General features: G+C 36.3%; 1 protein-coding gene across 2 annotated transcripts; it reads left to right on the top strand.

The window, feature by feature from the left end:
- Window positions 1-993: 993 nt before the first annotated feature.
- Window positions 994-24,847, top strand: LOC131430415 (uncharacterized). 2 transcript variants are annotated; one of them, XM_058595401.1, is made up of 4 exons: window positions 994-1,430; window positions 24,074-24,314; window positions 24,393-24,501; window positions 24,568-24,847. In XM_058595401.1, coding segments are annotated over exons 1-4 (495 nt in total). In that variant the 5' UTR covers window positions 994-1,286; the 3' UTR covers window positions 24,569-24,847. The 2 variants fall into 2 exon arrangements, with proteins under 2 accessions (XP_058451384.1, XP_058451383.1); XM_058595400.1 differs by having other exon boundaries at window positions 24,393-24,481.
- Window positions 24,848-26,625: the final 1,778 nt, after the last annotated feature.

Raw genomic sequence — 26,625 nt, forward strand, 5'->3', positions numbered from 1 at the left:
TATATATATATATATATATATATATATATGGGTGCCAAAATTTTAGGATCACCTCTATTTTCGTTAAGTTCTAGTGCTCAAAAGTTTAAGATTTTTTTTGATGCCAAAACTCTTAAAACTGCATAAAACATCGAAATTTAGTGTCATCTAAAAAAAAATTTTTTTTTGAAAAAATCAACTTTCTGGGACAAATAGGCAACGCAAATGTCAAGCACTAGTTTGGAAAAATGATGCTGACTGTGTGACATAAACACTGAAGCATGCTTTTGTGAACTACTCGAATCAATCTGAATCAATTGGTGTCAAAATTAGTATCCAAAATTATTTAATAAAAGTATGAAACATATTTTCATGAGACTGTTATGAAAGAAGAGAAAGGCATTATAACACCACTAGGTGGATTGAGAAGGGTTTTCTAATGACCACCGGAAATTTTCTCCGAAATATTTCGTCAGAAAATAACTGCGTAGTACCAAACGAAAATGTAAAACGAAAATGACAGTTGTCTAGTTAAGAATTTCGTTAAAAGCCAACACATATATACCGAAATTTCGGCAAACGCATTTGCTGGTTTTGGGATAATTGGCAGTCACTGATAAGTACAGCACCAGATTTTTCCAAATCTCGGCAAATTTTATACACCATTTCTGTAAAACTTTTTTTTTAACTGCTAGGTGGCAAAGGCACCATCTACTCTTAATTTTCAGAATTAGGTTGAACAACGGTTCAGTTGTGTTGCATAAAGTTGTAGCCAGTATTTATCAAAGTGAAAATAAAAACATATTCGCTCGATCTTTGCCAGAACGAAGCATCGCCTCGCATCGTATGCTTGCTAGCAGAAAACCCACATGTATGCTTTGCACATTGGAGGCGGCCTGAGGTGGCTGTCCTACGTTCCGTGCTGTAGCACATTTCCCCGGGTGGTGAGTTGATTCCGGCTGAACTCTATAAAAGAGCATGAAAGCTCGCCGGAACAGTTTAGACTGACTCCAACCACGTGGTCGAACGAAAGTTGACTCAAAGCTTCTCTTCTAGTGGGAACAATTGTGAAAACATTCCAAAGTGCGCAAAAATAATTAAAAAAGGATTTCACTATCATTCGGTACTGATCTGCTTCCGATCGATTGGGGCGGTCTCCTCGAAATGATGAACGGACCAGATTAAAAATGTACGCCGGTGAATTGTGATCTCGCCTGGCAGGAGTGCAGTGCAAAGGCGGCTGTTTTTTTTGTTTTGCACTGGATGTTTGTGTAAATTACCGCAAGGAAAATCATTTCGAAACAAACATGAAGAGAGCAATAATTCAAATAACTCTGTGGATGGTGCTGTTGGTGTCCAATTTGGTGTTTAGTAGAGCAACAGGTGGCAAGGCGAAAGAAAAATCACTGGAAGTACCACGGATTATGGAAGTGCAGTACGATGACTATCCAGTGAGTGTTGTTTTTGTTTTGCAACGGTCAACTTTGAATTGCATCATTCATTTCCATTGTCATTATGCTGAAGACTAGTCGTAACAATCATTTTGGAACAAAATATTTAAGTTATGGTGCTAGATCCGGATAAGTGTGGAAATGAATTAGAACTCTTGAATTAGTGCCAACCTGATACATGATTAAAACATGTTGAAACGAAGGACGCTTCCGGTTAACCCAGGTTGGCGGTTCAATGCATAAGGCGCTGGTCTTACAAGCCAGTTGTCGTATGTTTTGAGCCCCGACCTGGAAGGATTCTTAGTGTCAGTATTAGCATAGTACGAGCCATGCAATGATCCTGTACGCTATGAATCGGCTGCGAAGTCTGTTGAAACAGAAAGACCAAATTCGTCTAAAAAGAAAGTAATGCCAAGTTTCCGGTTTCCTCAATTTATATTCTGTCTTTTTAACATTCTGGCAGATTAGAATCTCAAACATATCGAACATTCAGTGGGCGCTCCACGTACCTCAATTTATCATGAAACACAAAAAAAACTTTGGTAAAATGAATTTTTATTGAAAAATATGAATTTTTTTCGCGTTGCAAATAATTACCAGAGTTCCACCTTGGTTTCACATTAGGGGAGACTGGGGCTTAACCGGATACTTTTTAGAAAGTGAACAAACACCCATTACAACTATATTTTCACCCGAGTTTTCTACACCGTTGTGTCACTTCAACCTTCAGCTAAATTCCCTAATTGTGATTTGGAAAAAATATGCAGAATTCTTCGTACAGTATCGCGTTGAAGTGACCAACCCAAAATCCAACCATTCAGAAACAGCAAAAGAAAACCGGACTATAAAGTTTCACACAAATATGAAGAATAAATACAGTATGGCGTATCTTAAGATACTTCAATAATCGCAAATGGAATGAAACCAAGTTCGAATGGATTCGGTGTATGTTTAAACATAAAGTTCAGTAATACTCTTCATTTTACTGGGGTTAATAATCTTAATAATTAAAAATCAATAATAATCACTAATACAAAGTTTGTTACCACTTTATTAAAAAATTATCATGAAAATCTTAAAGTAAACATTAAACCAATTCAATGTGATGGATGAATTTGGTGATTTTCCACCAATTTAGCTATACCCGGTTCGATATTAGTGAGCATCAGTCTTGAATCTCCGCGCTCGTTGATTTTCAAACGGTCGTTTTGTCAAAATGCGAATCTGCATATCTCGAAATAGCGATTAAAGCGACACCTTGTGATGGCTGGCGTCGTCAGCGTGGTACTCTGTAATATTCTTAACCATGGTTTTACAAGTTAAACTCGACTATTTTAATTAATATTATTTGCATAATCAGATGAAGTATAGCACGGTTATTGAAAATCTCTTTCAAACCGTTAAATTCCTTAGTAAATCGTTGAGGAAGGGAATAAAATAAGGAAGAGCGAAATGACAATGGGTTTCTCCAAGGAACTGTTTTGCGCACAAATAGCTCGCTAAAGCGCGAAAATGTGTATTATCCTCACTACATACATTTGAATACTCTTGCACCAATGTTTCTGCCTTCTTCTATAAAGGGTAATAGAATTACAGGGAAAAAGACGACTTTTGATCGAGCTCGATCAGACGACCAGCTCGACGAGATAGGAAAATGTTTCTCTGTGTGCGTATGTGTGTTTGTGTGTGTTGAAAGCTGAACCAATTAAAACAATCTTAGATTCGTTTGAAAGCTACTATTGAGTTATTGGTGAAGTTTGAAGATCAAGTGGCTATTCTTACCAGTTCCAGAGATATGATGATATAAGTGACGTAAACGACAAGTCAGTTTTTATCTACCAGTAATTGTTTTATTTTAGACTCGTTCGTTATCATTTGTTTCAGATAGAAATAATGAAAGAACATTTTTACACCTCCCAACAGGTTTTGGGAACAACTAAGGAACAACTAACGCATATTATAGTGCTACGTGTAGTAAGGAATCTTAAGACACTCATTTCTAGAAGTGTATATTCATATTTATTTAAGGCCTGAGCACAGTGAGTCGCGTAAAAATTGTGAATCGACCACGTGGTTCCCTCAATTCCCTTTTCGTCTGTGTGTTTAAGAAAGTTATGATGGAAAAACTACATTTTGGGAGCCTCATCACACGTAACAATTTTTTTACGCTAGCTTGTTTGTGACTAGGTTGCAACCAGATATTTGTTACTAACATCTAATCATGATTGTTACTAACATCTAATCACTTGCATGACTCAAAAAGCGCAGTTTCTACTAGTTGTTGAGTCGGCTAAAAATAAGTTGTCGTTACGTTGTAATGCCATACTGAAATAACTTATATTTTCATAACTTGAAAATAACTTGTTTTCAAGTAAACTAGTTGAAACTTAGTCACCATCGACATTATAAACATTGAATGAATCCAGAATACTTTTCTATCATTAATAAAAAAGCAGAAGAGTACTTTAAATCACAAACTTGATACAAGGTACAAATTTCACAACGATCCAAAAACTGTCGAGCGGAATTCAATTTTACTTAACTGTTTTTTATGCGCCTTCAATCAAAATCTGTTTATAAAGATATAAAAAATAAACAACAAAATAACCCTATGGTCAGATGGCTCAAAATTATTCCAAGTACAGTGATTTCTCATCATTTTAAATTCATATATCATGAGAATTATAATATTATCACAATCGATGTTCGATCCCTATATTATTTTCTACGTGTTTATGTTCTATGCTAAAAAATTCTATGTTCTATGCAAAAAAATGACTATTCTGCCTTTCACTATTTTCGGCGAAAAGTAGTTTTGAAAAAAGTAATATCTTGGTTTTTTTTACGTTTCATACACTTCTTGAGACTCCATATTGTGTTCGCCATATTCAAGCCAACAAAGGTTGTTTTGTTTGCATTTTCGTTATCATAACGTTGGGAAAACCTACCGATAACTATCTGAATCAATGAAGAAATTATGTTATAATCTTATAATATCTAAGTTATTGCTATATTAATTCACAGTAACGATTCACATATACGTTTACGTATTTATAATGGTTTCACAACGGAAAATAAACCTTTTTTCAACTACTAGCTAAAAACATAGCTATGATTAAGGATATGTTAGAATCAAGTAACGATAACTTACAAATGATAGTTAGTTTAATGTTTACGTTATAAAGAAACACTGCTGTCACCTTGTTTTAACCAGTATAACATAAAAAACATGTTCGTGCTCTTGTTGCAACACAGTTGGGCTAAGTGGTATCAAAATTAGTTACGGGTGGCTACCATTGAAGTCAAATAAACTTGTTTTCAACTAGTAGCTAGAAGCATTGTTGTGATTAAAGATATGTTTGGATTAAGTAACGATAGCTTATAAATTTTATTTAATTCAATATGACACAAAGATGTTATGATTGAAAACCTAAATAACTATTTCGTAACTAGTTATGTTATGATAAAACATTGCTGTCACCATATTTTAATCAGTATAACATAAAAAACATATTCGTGCTCTTGTTTCATCATATTTTGGACTTTGTCGTATCAGAACTAGTTGCGAATTGCTACTTGGGATATCAATTATGCTCCTTATATCGACACCAATGCATTTTAAAGGGCTCATGTGTTCGGCATATTTTTTGTAGTAACATGTTCTGTAATTCTTCAAAAGTTTTGAATTCACTACCACGCAATGTATGCAAATTAAAACTTATAACTCACTTCTAAGTGGATTAATGACAACTTTGATTTTATTCAAAGAAGAAGACAGTTCCAAACAAAAGTTTTTCTGAATGCAATGAAGACCCAAAATCAACTTCTGAAACTCAAACAGAAAACGTATTTTGATGTGGTTGGGACCACTGAGCACTCTGTTAAAAGTGAATGGATTTTTACAATCTATGGCTTGAAACTATGCAATCCAATTATTGCTATTACAAAAAAAACTTAAAAAGTAAACATCAAATCGCTGAACCAATCAGTTGTGTACTAGCTGACGAGAACACCTTTCCTTTGACCTCTTTGTGAACAACACACAACAGTTCGTCGAGCTGAATCGGATGGCCTACCTTGCATCGGTTATTTTCTTAAAATTCGAGCGAATCCAACACCAATTTTTTTTATATTTACAACAATTTTGTGGAAACTCATCAAACAAATCTGGTTTTTGCAGATAATGCGGACAGAAGTGTTCAAAATTCCAGTTGCGTTTGAGTAAATGAAGAAAATAGAGACCATTGTAAACTTTGTAAGATATCACACTTTGTTGGACATTTCATGCGATCGATGCAGCGCACCGCGCTGGAGACGCTATACGCCACATGGTGGCGCTTCCGGAGCTGCGCAGGTAGCCTATTGTGTTTTAATGTTGCATTGCAACCAGAACTTCTGATGTAAATTCCTCAAACCTCTTTGTAAAATCCTCGTGTAATGCGTCCAATTGAGTGACATATGATAATAACGTTGTCTTGAAGCTTCTTTGTCTGACAATTTTGACAACTGCGGAAACTGTAACTATTGCTTTCGACCTAGATTTTGTTTATAAAGTAATAATTTTCCAATGAACGCCGATATAATTGATTTGGTTTTGATCAAATCATCATCATTTGATCATCACTCTGCGGTCGAAAATTATTTCGTTGAAAATATCAAAGATATCAGTCAGGTAATGAATATCTAAAGGGTGATTTTTTAAGAGCTTGAGAACTTTTTTAAACAATAAAACGCATAAAATTTGCAAAATCTCATCGGTTCTTTATTTTAAACGTTAGATTGGTACATGACATTTACTTTTTGAAGATAATTTCATTTAAATGTTGACCGCGGCTGCGTCTTAGGTGGTCCATTCGGAAAGTCCAATTTTGGGCAACTTTTTCGAGCATTTCGGCCGGAATAGCCCGAATTTCTTTGGAAATGTTGTCTTCCAAAGCTGGAATAGTTACTGGCTTATTTCTGTAGACTTTAGACTTGACGTAGCCCCACAAAAAATAGTCTAAAGGCGTCAAATCGCATGATCTTGGTGGCCAACTTACCGGTCCATTTCTTGAGATTAATTGTTCTCCGAAGTTTTCCCTCAAAATGGCCATAGAATCGCGAGCTGTGTGGCATGTAGCGCCATCTTGTTGAAACCACATGTCAACCAAGTTCAGTTCTTCCATTTTTGGCAACAAAAAGTTTGTTAGCATCGAACGATAGCGATCGCCATTCACTGTAACGTTGCGTCCAACAGCATCTTTGAAAAAATACGGTCCAATGATTCCACCAGCGTACAAACCACACCAAACAGTGCATTTTTCGGGATGCATGGGCAGTTCTTGAACGGCTTCTGGTTGCTCTTCACTCCAAATGCGGCAATTTTGCTTATTTACGTAGCCATTCAACCAGAAATGAGCCTCATCGCTGAACAAAATTTGTCGATAAAAAAGCGGATTTTCCGAATGGACCACCTAAGACGCAGCCGCGGTCAACATTTAAATGAAATTATCTTCAAAAAGTAAATGTCATGTACCAATCTAACGTTTAAAATAAAGAACCGATGAGATTTTGCAAATTTTATGCGTTTTATTGTTTAAAAAAGTTCTCAAGCTCTTAAAAAATCACCCTTTACTTCGCAATTATTCAGATTTTCTTTTAAACTCGAATCTCTTTCTTGTAGAAACTCCAATATTGATTCAAAAATAGCTGTAAATCTTGTTAAGCAGGAGCATCTCGATAACCACCGAACTTCGGTGTGCAGAAGAAGCCGAGTAAAGATTTTCCTGAAACTATACATAGATGATGATGCAAACGTCGATCTTATGGATGGCCGTTTTTCATTTTTTTCTTTAAGGGCTTGAAAGAAAGGCAAAGGCTTTTTTTGTCAGCATGCACTCTTGACAAGTGATCCTCCAATTTTGAAGACTTCATAATATCGTTACTGAACTACTGAGCCTTTTCACATATTAGACACATCAGCAACTGTTCATTTGCTAGAGATGGAATGAAGCCAAACTTTAAGTAGTCCAAACAGTATTGTCTACATTTTTTAATGTCTGCCATCATAAATCTCGCAGTAAATCTGCAATTATAAAACCTGTTTTCATCCACCTAGTGGTGTAATGATACCTTTCTCATATACAGATGTGGCATTTCACCAGAGTGATACACGCTTGAGTCAGATTTTTGCCACACCGAGGATGAAAAAAACGAAGCACCGCACAAAGAGGAAAGCGCACTTCTTCTCAGTGTCGAATAGACAGCATTTGAGTGTGTGCTTGTGGTTAAAGCAGCTGGCGCGAGTGAAACACATTCTCTTCGCATGAATCGCTCACACGCGCTCTCGTCTAAATACACCCAAGTGACCACTGGCGCGTGATGGTGAGCGAACACTTCTGTGAACTTCAATTAATAGAGAGTAGATCTGGCCTTGCTATGAAAAATTTGCAAGGAAAACCGAAAATTTTACGATAAATTGTTTTATTTTGCTGATTTTGCGTGTCCACGCTTCATCTACGAAAACCATACAGCAGAGTGCTCACCGGCGTGTACACCTCTGTGAAAGTATCTGCATCCACCTCAGAGAATTTATTAGGTAATGCTCTAGCACTTTGGTGCGATTCAGTGGAAGAGGTAAAAGGAAATAAACAAACGCACTCATGATGCGTGCACACTTTACACAACAGTGGTGTATAAATGTGAAAGAGAAGAGCTCTCGTTGAAGTTGTCAGTGCGAGGGGAGAAATTTTGCTTGCTCTTCGTCACACAGAGGAGATAGACATCTCTGCTCATATATAATACTATGGTAATGTTTCTTTTCCATTTTCAAAGAAACCAAAAGATTGTTTGTACATTAAATAGTGTTTCATACAGAATGAAACTGTGCTTTACTCGCTTTAGGTCATCTTTAAGAAAGCAAAGTGGATTCACAATTATATGTTCTTCAAACACCGGAACCTGAGAGTTTAGTTGCCTACTAAATATGGCTATAGATTTGTGTAGTTTTGAGTCCAGTTTAGATATTTCTTTAACGATTTTTTGTTTCGCCGGTGTACAATATTTAACACACTTTATCCTATAACTCTGGAACCGGAAGTCGTATCTGGATGAAATTCAGGAATTGCGTAGGGGCCCACGTAGGGGAGACCTTTCATTCGAATTTAAGTTTGTCAAAATCGGTTTAGCCATCTCCGAGAAAACCACGTGAGATTATTCATATAACGTTTCAATCAAATTTGTCAAGTCCAGAAAATGTGCACGTTTGACAAAAAATTGAACGAAATGTTAAAATTTAATGAAATGGAAGTACCTTTCATACAAAATAATCTTTTTGATATTTTGCCTTTCTCTATAGAAAGGTAACGACTTTCGAACGGAGCCCCGTAGATCCATAGTGTTATATACCATTTGACTCAGCTCGACGAGTTCAGGAAACGTCTGTGAGTGCACTTTTTTAACTCTCAATTTTTCTAGAGATGGCTGCATCGTCAAACCACAACTTAGGCTCGTTTGAAAACTACTGTTGGATTGTGGATGAAGTTCAAAGACGGAATTGCTGACACTTCCGGTTCCGGAGATGTGATCGTAGAAGTAACGTAACCGACAAACCTCATTTTTTTCTATACCTACATTCAATTTCCTCCTTTGAATTGGCTCATTTGCTCCCATCTCTTAAGTAGAGTTTTTTCAATCCTGCTAAACGCGTTTAAATTTTGGAAACTCAACTGAACTGTCACATTAGGGGGCCTGTCATGCTTTAATGAATATAAATTGCTTAATGACATAATTTGTCAAATCCTCGAGATGCAAAAACGGCATGAAAATCGATTTTTTGAAAAATTTAGACTGGTGGACCTCCGTAATCGTGAATATCTTTTGTTGTACCTATTATGCTAAACACAATCCCATTATGTTTGCTCCATGCCATCGGAAATATCAATTTATGATAAAACTTTCAGTAGTATGAGACAACCATAAATAACACAAAATTAAAATTTCTCTGAAATATTTGGTATCAACGAGTACCATTATTGCGGATACATCGCATTCAAGAAAAATGTCTTTAAAATAATCGATCACTACTAGAGCCAATAAATTAACGATTAAAACGCTATTTGGTATTACATATAACAGATCGGCTGAAAAGTTCGTATCGTTTCTATGAGAGGGCGCCACTAGAATTAAATCCATATCATTTTCAGTTAGTACCAACCTTCAAAAGATACGTGGATAAATTTGACAGCTGTCTGATTATTAGTTTGTGAGATATTGCATTTTGAGTGAAGCTACTGTGAAAAAAAATGGAAAAAAGGAATTTCGTGTGTTGATGAAACACTACTTTTTGATGAAAAAAAGTGCCGCCGATACCAAAAAATGGCTTGATGAGTGTTATCCAGACTCTGCACCGGGCGAAGCAACAATTCGTAAGTGGTTTGCAAAATTTCGTACTGGTCATATGAGCACCGAAGACGATGAACGCAGTGGACGTCCAAAAGAGGCTGTTACCGATGAAAACGTGAAAAAAAATCCACAAAATGATTTTCAATGACCGTGAAGTGAAGTTGATCGAGATAGCTGACACCCTAAAGATATCAAAGGAACGTGTTGGGCATATTATTCACGAATATTTGTATATGAGAAAGCTTTGTGCGAAATGGGTGCCGCGTGAGCTCACAATCGATCAAAAACAACAACGAATTGATGATTCTGAGCAGTGTTTGGAGCTGTTATCATTGCTCCCTCATCCACCGTATTCTCCAGATTTGGCCCCCAGTGACTTTTTCCTGTTCTCAGACCTCAAGAGAATGCTCGCTGGTAAAAAATTTAGAAGCAATGAAGAGGTAATCGCTGAAACTGAGGCCTATTATGAGGCAAAGGACAAATCGTACTACAAAAATGGTATCGAAAAGTTGGAAGATCACTATAATCGCTGTATCGCCTCTGATGGCAACTATGTTGAATAATAAAAACGAATTTTGGCAAAAAAATGTGTGTTTCTATTAAACGATACGAACTTTTCAGCCGAACTGTTATATATACAGGACCTTTTATCAGGGTACGCAGTGCTGCCAAAGAAAATTTTGAAAAAATTTCTATAAAGCCTGACGAAATTTAAAAATATATTTCAGGCTATCTAGAGATGTGATGATGCCTTCTAAATCAACGTTTAAAAAATCGGCTTATTCAAAATAACAAAATGGACGATGACAAAAAATGGCCTGGTATATTTATTTATTTATTTATCCCCGATTCTAGCTTGTTGGAGTCGTTCTCCGAGGTAATTTTATTTTCTTCCAATGAAATGTTAGTCTCAATATTATTGTAATTTACACCGTGTGTATTTCTGCGGCCGGTCAATTGTATTGCCTTCCGTTTGATTCATGCCAGCGCGAAGACCATTTGGAAGATTCACTTTACCCTATTTGCTCCGAACTAGAGACAATTATTTTCAACTTTTTTTTGCATTAATTATGGTTTCGGCTTTAGCGGTATGTTAAATAAGAACGGCTGTTATATATTGCCCGACGTTTCGACCACTGGTTATAGTATTTTTCAAGGGAAACTGGAAGTTTGTTGATTGTAAAAGATATTACTAAAATATTAAAAACTTTGTGTTAACTCACTATCTTATCGTTCCTCGTCCAAAAATCGTATGCCCACGAACGGTTGTTTACATAATAAAAAAGCTTCTTTCCTCACTGTTCTAAAATATACAAAAAACATATGCGCGATATTGCTGCTGTGAGATGATTGATATGCGGTATGGATCTGTATATGGTATTTTGCTGATCAGTACTGGAAAAGCTGGCTATTGTTGGTTGTGTGGCTACATCGGAGTTAGCAGGATTGTTTTCGTTTATTAAATTCACTCGAATTTGCCAATACCAAAGAAAATGAAAATTTGTAAGAGCCTAAAACCAATCCCAAAGCACTATCAGGTATTTTTCCATTGAAGTGCTAGTTTCAATATTATTGCAATTCGCAGACTCTTGTTAGTTCCGAATTATTCTATCGTGTGGAAGAATATATTAGTCGTGAATGAGTCATAATTCAGTATAGCTACACCGTTACGATTTTGAAAGCGAAGTATAGGTTGCACAATGCACTATTACTATAACTAATCCGACATTTTTTTAAACTGTTAGACCCTGTATGAACTGTTTTGTCTCATAGCCGGCTGTTGAATTTTATAATTTTATTGAATAAAAACTGCCCATTATAAACTTGTTTCTCATGGGTATCTACAATATGTGTAACATTCATCAAATGCTAACCTCATGAAGCATAGTAATCAGTTGACGCAGAGGTTCATGAACTAAAGAACGTACGAAGCAGCTCTCTTTGCTTTGGTTACGCTGTGAATTTTGCCCGACCTACGAATATATATCAATAGCACAAAGGGTGAAACTCTTGTTCATATTCGTTGCTTCAATTTGAAAACCCTGCCTTCAACATGTTGGTACTTGTAACACAACTTTTTTATCATGAATATTTCAAATAACAACTTATATCAAGCAATAGGGGGTCGATTTCTAGACCTTATCGACCCCCATAGTCAGTTTTCGTTTACGTCGACCCCCGCAGAAAGGATATCGACCCCAAGGAGTCTATATCGATCACTTTGGGAACCCCTGGTTTAAACCTTTCGTGAAACATAATCCTGCTCGCCGAAAATATACACACTTAATGTAGCGCTTCGCCGTGGTCAGGTGAAGTTCGCTGCCTATCCCGGGGTTTCACGCACTTTACCCAAAATTACGAGAGAACGAGGAAGAAAACGGAAATTTCAAGAACATACGATTCTAGATATTTAGTTTTTCGTATATAAATTGTGCCTGATAAACGTTTTTATCGAAAGATTTCGTGCGAGTTGTAAAAATAAATGAGTTATTTCCTCATTCTTTCGCACACTCACAATGTCAACACACAATGTTTGATAAAACTCGCCCGAAATCTCGCGAAAGAAACGCTTTCGAACTGATATTTTTCGCCAAATGCATAGTAAAATCATTTATCTACAATCGTATGTTTTTGATTTTGCGTGAATCGGGTTAGTATTGGAGAAATTTGCAATTTAACAAGGGTGAAATTTCGGCGACAAAGCAAGAGGAAGCATTGAGTTGTCTCGCTTCGACCTGACCACGGCGAAGCGCTACTTTAAAACCAATTCTCGAGCTCGGTAAAGTAAAGTTTCCGAGACAGATCGGCAACACCAAATTTTGCTGATTGTTCAGTAATCAATATTATGTTTGCCGAGATTCGTTTAGTGGATTTACTGATTTTTCTGCAAAGTGCATGTTTTTGTCGATATTTCTCGGTTGAATTTTCATTAGGGCGTACAAGCAAGTGACAGTTTCTCTTTAATCACTCTCTCTTTCGGATATTGTGATGTGATTAAAAAGATTTTCTTTGATTTCACTACTCTGTTTAAAAGTTGAAAGTTTCGGGTATCATTTTATGCAAAGAGTTGAGTGATAAACTTGGAAACCGCTTAGTAATTAATAAAAGAGAAAGTAAACAAAGAGACACTGTCACTTGCTTACCTAATGAAAAATCAACCGAGATTTGGCAAAATCTTGTGCTGAACTCACCAGTATTTAACAATCATCCCAAAATCAGCAAATGCGTTTGCCGAAATTTCGGAACAAGCTAACTGTCGAAATTTAGCAAGACAACTGTCATTTACGGTTTACATTTTCGCTTGGCACTACGCAGTCATTTTCTGACGAAATATTTCGGTAACCGTTAGGAAAAACTGAATTAGTCCAAAAGGAAGACCAGTAAGTATAATAACTACAAATTATTGTACATTATTTATAGAAAGCACCTTCCAGATCCTGCTGTCACTGTCTTTATAGGATATGTCGAATAACTTCTACAACATGTCAACCAACATTTTCGACATTCGGCGTTTAGTCCGAATAGCATATTTACATTTGTACGTATTCGAAACATAAGAGCAATTCCAGAAATGCTTAGCAGATCATCAGACTCGACTTTCTCCGATTTGGATGAAACTTTGTACATGGCTTCAGTATGGCAAACCATGAGTTTTGAACCGATGGAGAGGTCAATCCGAATCACGAGTGATTTTAAAAAAGGGCGTATGTATTATTGCATTTCACAAAAATTTTCCTTTTTCAAATCGTTGTAACTCGGAAACCGTTAATTGTACAAAAATGGCGTTCAAGAAGAAGTTGTAGGGAATCGATAAGGCGCTCTAAAAAAATATACACCGAAAAAATTTTTAATTTTTTTCTCAATAATTAATAACAATTTGATAATTTTTATTTTAAAGCTCTTATTAAAACCACAGATTGATGGCTATCACATCCGTGCCTTATGAAAAATGAAGAAATTACAGCTAAAACAGTTTACGAGTCTAGTTGTAATTCGGAAATCGTTCATCGTACATATATGGCGTACAGGAAGAAGTTGTAGGGAATCAGTAGGGCACTCTAAAAAAATATACACTGAAAAAAAAGTGATTATTTTCGGCAATAATTTCAAAATATATCAAATAAATTAAATTAAAAATAAATCAGGGTTTCGATTTTTTTTGATAATTTTTATTTTCAAGCTCTTATTAAAACCTACAGATTGATGGCTATACCATCCGTACCTTTTGAAAAATGAAGAAGTTTCAGCTAAAACAATTTACAGATATATTCGAAATTTCAAGTTCTCGTTGAAAGATAATCATTTAAACAGTAGAATATTAATCTACAGGTTAAAGGCAATAAATTTGTTCATGATATCCTTTCTTCTAAAAGTAGCTGTTCTTGAGATACTTGGATATTCAATTATAACACCATCGTGTTATAATCGTGCATCGTCATTCGAATACAGTCTTGTGACGATTGTGGTTTCTGAAATCGGAACGAAAGAATAATTGTTTTGCAGTTGTGATTGGGTGTTCATGTTGTTTAGCCAAGCTTTCACGTCCTGCCATTCGCTTTAAATTATCCCCGAGTGCATCACATGGTCCTTTACCATGAGAAGTTGCAAAAATGCCACTCAGCATCAATTGATTGGAATTTACAGAGACTTGCAAATTTTTTTCTCATTTAGGGGTTAGCCAAATTTTGTGCTAGGGCACATAACCGTTTTTATTATTTTTACGTTTCGTCTTTGACTTATCAGTGCAGAGCAGTTCAAAATTTGGCTAACCCCTAAATGACCAAACCTGCATCGGCCAGAATTAGTTGATCAATTGTATGAATTATGCAAGCATTCCCCTTTTCCACATTTTTCGCAAAAACAAAGAAGGCTTCACTTGATCTAGATTACTGTGAATTTCACACAGCGAAAAGTGCAAAAATCAAATCAAACAGTTCTAGATTTGCACTAAACTGAGGATATTTCCCTTCGGTTTGCGAGCAAGAAATCCTAATAATTCTTTAGAAAACTTTTGAGCCATTAGAACGGCTGATTTTGTGTAATGCTCTCCACCGTTGTTTTTTTGTCGTGAATACGACTTACTTTACTATGGGGTGCCTTTTCAAAATTTACCCTCTGAGAGAGTGATAAGTTTTTGATCGTGAATATCGCTCGTTGTATCTAACGAATCAACATAATTCTTGCGACATGCCATCGAAAATATGATCACAATTTTATGATAAAATTTTCAGTTTCGTGACATAGTCTCAAATAATTCAAAATTAAACTTTTCTGAAATGTTTGGTATAAACGAGTATCAAACAGGATAATTCATAAGGCGCGTTTGCCTTTCTCGTATTTTGAAAGCTCATAGCTCAGTGATCTGTGAAAGGATTTATATAATCTAACTACCAATAGAATCGAAATTTTTCAACTTAAACGTGTATAGCAAAAGCATTGAAGTATTTCAATAGTACACTATTGAAAAACCTCTGAACCAAACTGATTCAATTTTTGTTAGGAGCTTTCTTTTACGTGATTTCGTTTGTAGCTTTTTCACTAATGGGCGGTCCTAACGGCTATAAAAATAACAGCATATAGAATTTTAATGTCGATTATATCATTTCGGATTTGAATTTCATTGAAAGAAACTATCAGGGTGCTGTACGGGATTCATTCCTGCCTTTCAGAAGGACCAAATTGTGCAACTAACTACGATATTAAACACTGTTCGGAACATTTTCTCGAACGATTTGTTGTACAGCAGCAGATATTTAGTTCTCTTCCTCAAAACGCGTTCTGATTGGCTGGTGTTGACATGGGTCAAATGAGACAGGTTTTTCAATACTGTACTATTGAAATACTTCAATGCTTCTTCTATACACGCTTAAGTTGAAAAATTTTCGATTCTATTGGTAGTTAGATTATATGAATCTTTTCACAGATCACTGAGCTATGAGCTTTAAAAATAGGAGAAAGCAAACGCGCCTTATGAATTATCCTCTTTGATACTCGTTTATACCAAATATTTCAGAAAAGTTTAATTTTGAATTATTTGATATTATGTCACACAACTGAAAATTTTAAAATAAAATTGTGATCATATTTCCGATGGCATGTAGCAAGAATTATGTTGATTCGTTAGATACAACAGGAGATATTCACGATCAAAAACTTATCACTCTCTCAGAGGGTAAATTTTGAAAAGGCACCCCATAGTAAAGTAAGTTGTATTCACGACAAAACGGTTCATATGGCGATGAATTATTATGACGAAAAAAATTGAGCTCAACTTGGGAAATTTTTTGCGTATCGTCATCTTCCAGAACGTTTTGAATTACCCTGTAACCCTTTAATCGGAAGTCGTAATCTGTTAAATTCACCGATTTTATGTCTTCTAATTTGAATTTTTGTTCATGAATTTCGATTTGCCTTCTTCGAAAAAACGATTCAGCTCCTCTATTCACGATACTTTCGAAGCCGAGGTCAGTTAAATTTACCTAAGGAATTGTTAACCATTTCATTTGGTTCGAAATTTTTAATTACCCGTTATGGCCATCTTTGAGAAATCGTAGTACTAAGTTAAATTTTTGGATAACCTTCAGGATCGAAAACGGAATACCGTTAAAACAGAAATAAGTTTATTTGATCATCGACTATCAAAATCTGCAAACTCGATTAATTTATGTGAAATGGACCTTTTCCCACTAATCAATCACTCTGTATTTCCGGAACCGGAAGTCGGATCTGATTGAAAAACAAGAAGCTTTATGGGATTTTAAGATCTTTCATTTGAATACTAGATGCACGTGAATAATGAGTGTCATTATTTTAATTTCGTTACGCATATCATTCAGTATTTTCTTATTATACGAATCTAATGTCGTTTTCGTTTTTAAATTGCACTACACCGGTGTAGCGAAAGTTGCACCTAAACCGTTCGTTTTTACCAATTGCACTACACCAGTGCTACACTTTTTCAGCACCGATACCACTGGTGTAGCACTCATCAAAAGTTTGGTGTAGCTCTGTGCGATTCCACGTTTATTGTAGTCAATGGTTACTGTTTATGTTTTCGTCATTTTTGTTCGTTTATTCATGCCTCAGTGTAGCACTGCACCGGTGTAGTGCAAATTAAAAACGAAAACGCCATAAGTTTGTAGATGGGATTTGGATTTGAATTTATTTGGTTAAGCAGTCTTTGACAAAATGGAGACGTTTTATGCAGGTGAAATTTGACAGGAGCAGGTTATAGGACCAAGATATCTTTCATTTCAAGTTTTGGAAAATTTGTCCAGCTTCGTCCGTTCGAGAAAAGTGACTTCATTTTGCATGCACAAATACACACACACATACAAACTGACATTTGGTATTCTTGAAACACTGATTCGAATGGCATATGACGATTGATTCTAACGTTGGTTTTCTCAGTGATTGCATAACAATGTCATGGAAAAGGATATTTACAGTCTTTTAAATGCCGTACACAGTTTTTCAATGGCGTAGAGACTGTTCCAGAAAGTATGGACGCATTTTGATTTCGCTGTACATAATTCACGAGTGTTAGATATTCAAATTTTATTCGATATACTGATAATATTAGACAACAACAACAGAATATTGTTCTCAACATTTGTTACTTAGCCATTGTAGACTAGCTGGCGCACCTTCTTGCGAACGTTCCTTATTAAATTCCGTACAGACTTCTTGGCGACAAGTTTTGACACTTTTTTCCAATCTGTTTCGAACTGTTGAATTGTTTCGACTGCCGAGACATGTTTCCTAAGATATGCCTTCGTTAATGCCCAAAATTCCTCAATTGGTCGAAGTTGTGGGCAATTTGGTGGATTCATGTCTTTTGGGACGAAAGTGACATTTTTGGTAATATACCATTCTACCGTTGATTTCGAGTAGTGGCAAGAAGCAAGATCTAGCCAGAAAACAACAGGATCCTTGTGGCTTCGAATCATGGGTAGAAGTCGTTTTAGTAAACATTCCTTGATGTATATTTCGCTTTTCATTGAAGCAATGGTGATGAAGGGTTTCGAAATTTTCCCGCAGCTACAAATTTGCTTGCCAGACCATAGCTTTCTTACCAAATTTTTCGACTTAAATCGATGTTTCGGACTGGTTTAACACTTGCCCTTCTCGCACCGTATAATATTGTGGTCCCGGCAAGGATTTGTAATCGAGTTCACGTAGGTTTCGTCGTCCATGATTATGCAGTTCAAATTTTCAGCAAGAATCATATTGTACAGCTTTCGAACCCTCGGCCTGATCGATGCTTCTTGTTTCGGACTACGTTTTGGTTGTTTCTGCTTCTTATAGGTTCGGAGATTCAAACGTTCTTTAGAACGAAGAACATGTGACTTCGAAGTGCCCACTTTTACGTTTATCCAACTGAGGGTTAGCAGAAACTTTTTTTCGACCGTTTTTCGGTTTATCCTCAAAGGTGTTATCCTCACCGAACTTCCTGATTGCATTTCGCACGGCTTTTTCACTTACTCCTTCCATTTTCGCTATCTTTCTCAGTGACAGTCCGCGTTCTGTGCACCATTTGTACACATTTTTTCGACGTTGTTCCGCTGAAAGTCCACGCATTTCGAAACAAACTAATGAAAACGAATAAACAACTGCACAAGTGGTTAGAGAAGAGTGTAAACAACAGGACGCAGCCATAAAAATTGACAGATTCTGAACCATTGCGAAATGGCAGCGGTTTTTGGTTGCGGTTTGGTTTATTAAAAATCCTTTTTCAGTTTGCTTCCAAACATCACTTTATCATTTCCTTTTATTGGAATAGAGAGGAAAAGTCACTTTCACAAAACTGTCAATATCTCCGTTAAAACTGAACGGATTTCAACAAACTATAGCTTGTTTGAAAGATATCACAACGAGGTATCTAAATTATGGAATCAGCTTGGTTTTTGAGGTCGAATGAGAAAGATATAACTTTTTATAACTTAAAAAATAAACAACGGGTCCAGCAACGACAACAATAGCTGACAAAAAGCTCTTTCATTTACAATTAGTCTTACAAAAATCGGCCCAGCCATCTCTGAGATCTATGTCTCTTTTTTGTTTTGTACACACATACAGACACACATTTACATAGACATTTGGTCAGTTTGTCGAGTTGAATCGATTGGTATTTGACACTCGGTCCTCCGGGTCTCGGAGAAATTTTCCAAGTTTGAGCGAATTTTATACCTATTTTTAATATTTATACAACTTGAATATTGCTTGTTCGCAATCTAATGAATCCTTAAAATTGCTTCTCCCGAAATTCAGACCAATGGAAAAAATAGGGCAATTTCTAAAAGGCGACTTCGACGAAGAGGTGGTGCAATCAAGGACATCTAGCAAATGTGGGGATAATGAAAGAAACGCGCTGACTCAAGGGGTAAATCACTCTAAACTTTGTCTGAACTCAAACAAGTTTTACCGGGAGTAAAAGAATTTGGCAGGGATCTTGCTGGATTAGAATGGGATTAGAAAAGTTTAGCCGAGATCTGGAAAGGCATTATTTTGACACAAGAAGCTGTCAACGTAGTATTTGTTCCTTTTCTGTTTTTTCTTTTTTTTTGCCACTGCTCAACGCAGGCAAAGACTATTACCAAGATATCCAGCTCTCACATTTCCCGAACAAATCGTTGCAAAATCTTTTTTTGTGAGCATGGTCCCTCATCGAATCTCGTACATAGAAGTAGAGGAAGGATATATAAAATTCGTGCGTGCCAAATTAGCCGCACTGCGCACCTGTACAATTGACATTTTTTTTTTTTTTTTTTTACATAACTATTTATTGGAATATGAGTTAAAATTAAATTAAATTATTAAGATTTAAATTGGGTGTTCAGCCACAAGTGGTGACTTTTCAGCCCTGTTATATATATATGATTTGGTTATTACCATGAAGACATCATTTGCTTCCGCAATTCTGAGATTTTTGTGTAGGGAAAATTCTAAACCTACTTGTATTGTGTAATGGGGAAAAGGAACTTATATACTAACTTACTAACTAATACAGAGAGCGAATCGATTCAATTGAAGATTGCATCGATTTTTGTCGGAATTTGCTTATAATATTATTTGACATTACATCTAATGGTTCTATATTTGTGAGTCTGTGTAACTCATTTGTACTAAACCAGGGAGGACGCTTCAGAATCATTTTCAGAATTTTATTCTGAATCCTTTGAAGCGTTCTCTTCCTGGTGGAACAACAGCTTGACCAAATTGGTACCGCATAAAGCATGGCTGGTCTGAAAATTTGTTTATAAATTAACAATTTGTTTTTTAGACAGAGCTTAGAATTTCTGTTTATAAGAGGATATAAACATTTAATATATTTATTACACTTTGCCTGGATTCCTTCAATGTGATCCTTGAAAGTGAGTTTTTTGTCATACGTTAAACCTAAGTATTTAGCTTGATCAGACCATATCAATTCCAAGCCATTCAATTTGAGAATGTGATTATTGTTTGGTTTAAGAAAAGAAGCTCTTGGCTTGTGAGGAAAGATAATTAATTGCGTTTTTGCTGCATTTGGTTTAATTTTCCATTTTGACAGATAATCACTGAAAATATTTAAACTTCTTTGTAGGCGACTGCAGATCACTCTTAGATTTCTACCTGTGGCTAACAGACTTGTGTCGTCACAGAATAGCGATTTCTGACAACCAACGGGTAGATTTGGAAGATCAGAAGTGAAAATATTATACAAGATTGGAGCTACACTCGAACCCTGCGGAACACCGGCTCGTACGGGTAGCAATTCAGATTTACAATTCTGATAGCTAACCTGAAGAGTACGATCAGTTAAATAATTTTGAATCATTTTGATCAAATAAATAGGAAACTGGAAATCGGACATTTTTGCTATTAAACCTTTGTGCCAAACACTGTCGAATGCTTTTTCTATGTCTAGAAGAGCAACTCCAGTGGATAACCCAGAAGATTTATTTGCTTTTATCATGTTCGTTACTCTGACAAGTTGATGAGTAGTTGAATGTTCATGGCGAAATCCAAACTGCTCTGGTAAAAAAATTGAATTCTCATTTATATGAGTCATCATTCTCAACAAGATAATTTTTTCAAAAAGTTTACTGATAGAAGAAAGTAAGCTAATTGGGCGATAACTTGATGTTTCTGCTGGGTTTTTATCAGGTTTTAGGATAGGAATTACTTTAGCGTTTTTCCATCTTTTTGGGAAGTAAGCTAATGAAAATCACTTGTTGAAAACTTTAACCAGGAGTCTCAAGGCAACATCGGGAAGATTTTTAATAAGAATATTAAAAATTCCATCATTACCAGGAGCCTTCATGTTTTTGAGTTTCCTAATAATTGATTTAATTTCATCAAAATTCGTCTCAATAATGTCATCGTGTGATAACACTTGGGTTGAAATATGATCATATTTCAGTGAGACTTCATTTTCAATAGGACTCACAACGTTCAAATTAAAATTGTGGACACTCTCGAATTGCTGAGCTAGTTTTTGAGCCTTTTCACCATTTGTAAGAAGTATTTGATTTCCTTCCTTGAGAGCAGGAATTGGTTTCTGAGGTTTCTTAAGAACCTTAGAAAGTTTCCAGAAAGGTTTAGAATATGGTTTAATTTGTTCAACTTCTTTAGCGAAATTTTCATTTCGCAAAAGAGTAAATCTATGTTTAATTTCTTTTTGTAAATCCTTAACTATGTTTTTCATAGCAGGATCACGAGAACGTTGATATTGTCGTCGACGAACATTCTTCAACCGAATGAGCAGTTGAAGATTGTCATCGATGATAGGAGAATTTAATTTAGTTTGAGCTTTGGGAACTGAAAGATTTCTGGCTTCGATAATATAATGATTCAAATTATCAATTGCTGTGTCGATGTCCGCAGAATTTTCTACAATAGTTTCATGATCCACATAATTTTCAATGTGAGATCTGTAATCCAACCAATTAGCTCTATGATAGTTGAATATAGAATTAATTGGATTAATTATAGCTTCGTTGGAAAGTCTGAATGTTACAGGAAGATGATCTGAGTCAAAGTCAGCATGTGTAATCGGTTCACTACAAATGTGACTTTGATCTGTTAGAACCAGATCAATTGTAGACGGGTTTTTCACGGAGGAGAAACAAGTAGGATTACTGGGATGAAGAACTGTGAAGTAACCAGCTGAGAGTTGATTATGAAGTATTTTACCATTACTGTTATTTTGCCTACAATTCCACTGGACATGCTTAGCATTTAAGTCCCCTATTACGAAAAATTTCGATCGATATCTTGTAAGTTTTTGCAAATCGCCTTTAAAGAAATTTAATTGTTCGACGGTACATTGGAATGGCAAATATGCTCCAGCGATGAAATAAATTCCATGAATGGTTTCAACTTCGATTCCCAAGCTTTCGATAACTTTAGTATTGAAAGAAGGTAAAATTCGATGTTTAATTTGCCGTTGGACAAAAATGGCAACTCCACCACCCATTCCAGTAAACCTGTCAAATCGATGAACCACATAATGTGGATTGCTTTTCAATTTTACATTTGGTTTAAGAAAAGTTTCTGTCACAATGGCAATATGAATTTTGTGAACCTGTACAATTGACATGATATATTGAATGTGATACCGTACGATGGCGTTGCTGAACTGAGGATAGATTTCGCCCCAAGCTGACAGGGTCTGCTGCCAGCGATGCCAGATAGTAGTAGTGTCATTTCCGTAGATTGGCATTTTTCTCGGAAGCTCTCACAGTGAAGTTTTTTTTTTGCTCTCCAGACAAAACTAGTTTCCGTAGTTCTCCGTTGATAAATTGTAATTTCCGTAGATTTCCGTAGAAAAAATCCAATTTCCGTAGATTTTGTCTACGGATCCGTATCAGGTCAACTCTTTGTTTACTCCGATCAGGTCAACTCTTTGTTTACTTGTCATATACTTTTTTTACGAGCAGAGATGCCAGATATTTTCATAGAAAATCTGTATTGCTTTGTATAAAAAATCTGTATTTATCTGTATTCTCTAATCAAATAAAATTTTGGAAAAGTTTGTTCTAGCTTGGATGTCTGTTCTGTAAGAGCATGTAAAAATCTGTATAATACAGATAAATCTGTATAAATGGCATCTCTGTTTGCGAGCTCTTCAAACAAAATTAGGCAAAACTAGGTTGGATTACCTTAAAATTACCCAAACTTATCTAGAATAGTTGGGATTAAATGAGATTAGAGAAGATTATTTTGAAATGAAATGAGTTTATTAGCATGAGATTGTCTAGAGTTTAGAGTCATTTGCCCCTTGCGCTGACTCCTTGTCAATTTCCATTGCGCGAGCGCTGAAGAATTTCGTTTGAACTGGAAGAATTTTACCATCTAATGCTATCAGATGCTAGTAAAACGGCTTTTTTTGGTATCTACCCGTTGGGTTGTTCTAATATTCTTACACGCTCTTTGAACATAACTCATGGAACTCAAGTTTTGAGTTAAACTCACTCAATTTGGGAAAAAAATATTTTTTCCATATTTTGATTAAAAAATACTCAAATTTTGAAAGCTTCCTCTCTTAACTCAAAAATGAGTAGGTGGTAACTCAAGTTTAGAGTACGTGCACTTTTTGTGAATTTGAGTGGTGTGTCACTCAATTTTGAGTTATGTTGAATGGGGGTGCATCAGGCTACTGTTTTTTTTTCTGCTTCAGCTGTCCACTCCGGATGAAACATTGTTTTGTGCAGCCCTTAAAGGACTATTCACACATTTCAGTTCCGTGACGGTTCAGTGAAAGTGTCTTCAGTGCGCCCTCAGTGTTATTTTTTTGTCGGAACCCTTCCGTTCCGTTTCCGTTTCGACACAGCAAATGCAGTGACATAACGACTTCAGTGAAAATAAAAAATAAAAGGTGACGACGAATTTGAGTTTGTCGGACGGACGCTACACTGACGGCGAGCTGCACTGAAACGGCACTGTACCGGATAGGTGTGAATGCGCGCATAGAAAACGAATGAAATAATATCAGTATCCGTGCACAGTATCGTGCCGGTACTGAACCGGACCGGGTATGTGTGAATAATCCTTAATTAGGGGTAGCAGAGGAGGCTCATTTTCTCCTTGAATGTGAGCATATGACAAAAGATTACTCGATATCCCATGAAGTTACTCGCACCCTTGCCGGAACGGAAGCGATTAAGGGATAAGATTTTTATGAAAGAAGACCGCGCGATCGATTTCTTTTCTTCAAATTATTTGAATAAATTCTTCACCAAATCAAACAAAAGATAATTCTATACTTTACTTCACAGATGATAGTACCCAAAAGGGCTGCAATGTTGCTTGACCGCCTGATGGTCGCCTTGCATCACGCATTGGAAAAGGGCGAAGGGCAAGACGGTTCCGGAAGGCCCATCAACAAGGTGTACCGGGATGCCAAGTATGGAGGCCGCCCGGTCACAACCGGGATGGTCAAACAGCACCAGTCACCGCCCCTCACACCGCCCTTATTGCCGGGCAAAACGGAGCAACTGATGAAGTCCTACTATGCCGGTAAATTTTTCTCCCCTCACTCCTTTCACGATCGATTCTAGGGAAGTTACTGTAAATTAAAATGTTGATTATTTCTAGAGGCAGAGGCCGAAGACTCCGAAGTGGAAAATGCAATACCCGATGAGCTGGAGGAGCTCGAGGGTCGCAAGGAACTGCTGGACGAAATGGTAAAAAACGATTTATATTGGTGTGATTCTGAGACCGACCTATTCGAGAGCTCCGGTTTATTATCGTTCACTTTATTCTATTGCAGATGGACATTCAAACGAGGGGCACTGAAGACAAAACGAAAAAGGGCCGTTATTGGAAGTGTTACTTCAATGCTGTCAGTTGTTTTTGAATAGTTGGATGCGTTAGCGGAGGAAAAGTTTATGCGACACGAAATATGCACAATCAGAACACTAATCTTAAATAGGGGCACTACATATGAAGCAGAAAAAAGCTTGAGGGCAAGAAAGAACTGAAATTTCAACAAGGACTATAAATTCATTACTTGCTGTATAATAAAATTATACACTATCACTTACAGCAGAAACACGTAGCTTACAGATGTTTTCTTTATGACCACAATAACTATTTTTACATACGCAATTTCCTTAAATACAAAGACCAGGTTACTTTTTCTGTCAATCCTACTTGATCGTATTTATGCTGTTAGAAACAGAATATCGACTTTGAAACATTCGTTCAACAGTCTAAACCACTAAACTGGGGTAGCTTTTTAAGAAACATACTTCTATCCCACCCAAAAGCTCCGACGATTTATCTATGCTGGATGTGCTTTTTCCGTTTCCAGATAAATCGCTTTCGAACACTCACTTCCGTTGAGCTTTAATCGAAACTGTCGAAACAACTTGCTGATAGTTGACTGGTATCCCGTCGTGACACATTTTGCTATGGCACGACTAATATTTGACGCATTTTGTTCACTACGTTTGCTCCGAATTATTTTCGACGTTCGTTAAGAACAAATATTTTTTACAGATTTGAAGAGTATATTGCATCTTTTGTGAGTTTTGCTCAATGAAATTAAAATTTGCACAAGCAAAATGTTTAAATAAACCTCAAAAGGCGACCAGGTGATACTTTTTATATCCGAGCATAAAAAGAATGAAATTAGAATCGAGAAAAATTAGTAAAATGCTGTGAAATCAATGAGAGTAAGGTTTCTCATCATAATGTAATTTTTGAACAAAATTTCGAAAAAAAATCAAATATTTCAAAAACGTTCAAGAGCAGTAGGATCAAGACAAAATAAGTTTGTTTTGTTATTAGAATAACAAAAATCTGACTTTCACTAGGTACTACTTTTTTGAAGAACAAGTAGCTTTATTTTATTTATATTTTCTTTTCTCTCATATAGAAAGGTTAGGAAACCACTGTGAAAACTATTAAACCGCGTGTCATGTACTATTCGACTCAGTTCGTCGAGATCACAAAATGTCTGTGTATATTTAACAAATAATGTCACTCGATTTTCTCAGAGATAACTTACCCGCTTTTCAAAAACTCAGATTGAAATGAAATGTGTGATGATCTCAAAAACCTCTATTGAATTTTATCCCGATCCGACCTCCGGTTCCGGAATTACAGAGCAATATGCACCATAAAAATGAAAAAAAAATGTCACTCATTTTTCTCAGAGATGGCGTGACCGATTTTCACAAACTTAGATTCAAACGAAAGGTCTTTTGATGGTCCCATAGGTCGCTATAGAACTTTATTTTTATCCGACTTCCGGTTTCGGAATTACAAGGCAATATGTGCAAATCTATGAGAAAATGCGCAATCGATTATCTCGGAAATTTCTCCAGCGATTTTTACAAACTAAGATGCAAATAATGTCTTGAAAGTTCCCGAAAGTTGATTCAGATCTGACTTTCGGTTCCGGTATTACAGCGCGATAAGTGAAATAATTTAAATTTCATGAGTATGTTTTCAGAAGTGAAGGCGATGTGTAAATTTTTATAAAACTTACTGCTCAATTCATCTAGCTGGCAAACTTTGTTAGTTAGTGGACATATAAATCTACTTTGGGACTACTAGTCCCTGGTTTTCGCTTCCGAGCGCACCGGTAATGGTAAAGAAATTCTTCAAAAACCGTACTCACTTCGATTTCTCAGAAACGGTTAAACCGGTTTTCACCGGCTGGGCTGCGAGCAACCTTATGGAAGATCGGATAACCAACCCCGGTGGGAACATTTGTCGTAGGCTGACAGGGAAAGGGGGGGGGGGGTTGTTTCTGCAAGCCTGAGAGTCTGTTCTCCAGGTTAGGAGCGGCTCACAACAGCGTCTGTTCCTCATGTTAGGG

The sequence above is a fragment of the Malaya genurostris genome, chromosome 2 (assembly GCF_030247185.1).
Source record: "Malaya genurostris strain Urasoe2022 chromosome 2, Malgen_1.1, whole genome shotgun sequence".
Taxonomy (NCBI): domain Eukaryota; kingdom Metazoa; phylum Arthropoda; class Insecta; order Diptera; family Culicidae; genus Malaya; species Malaya genurostris.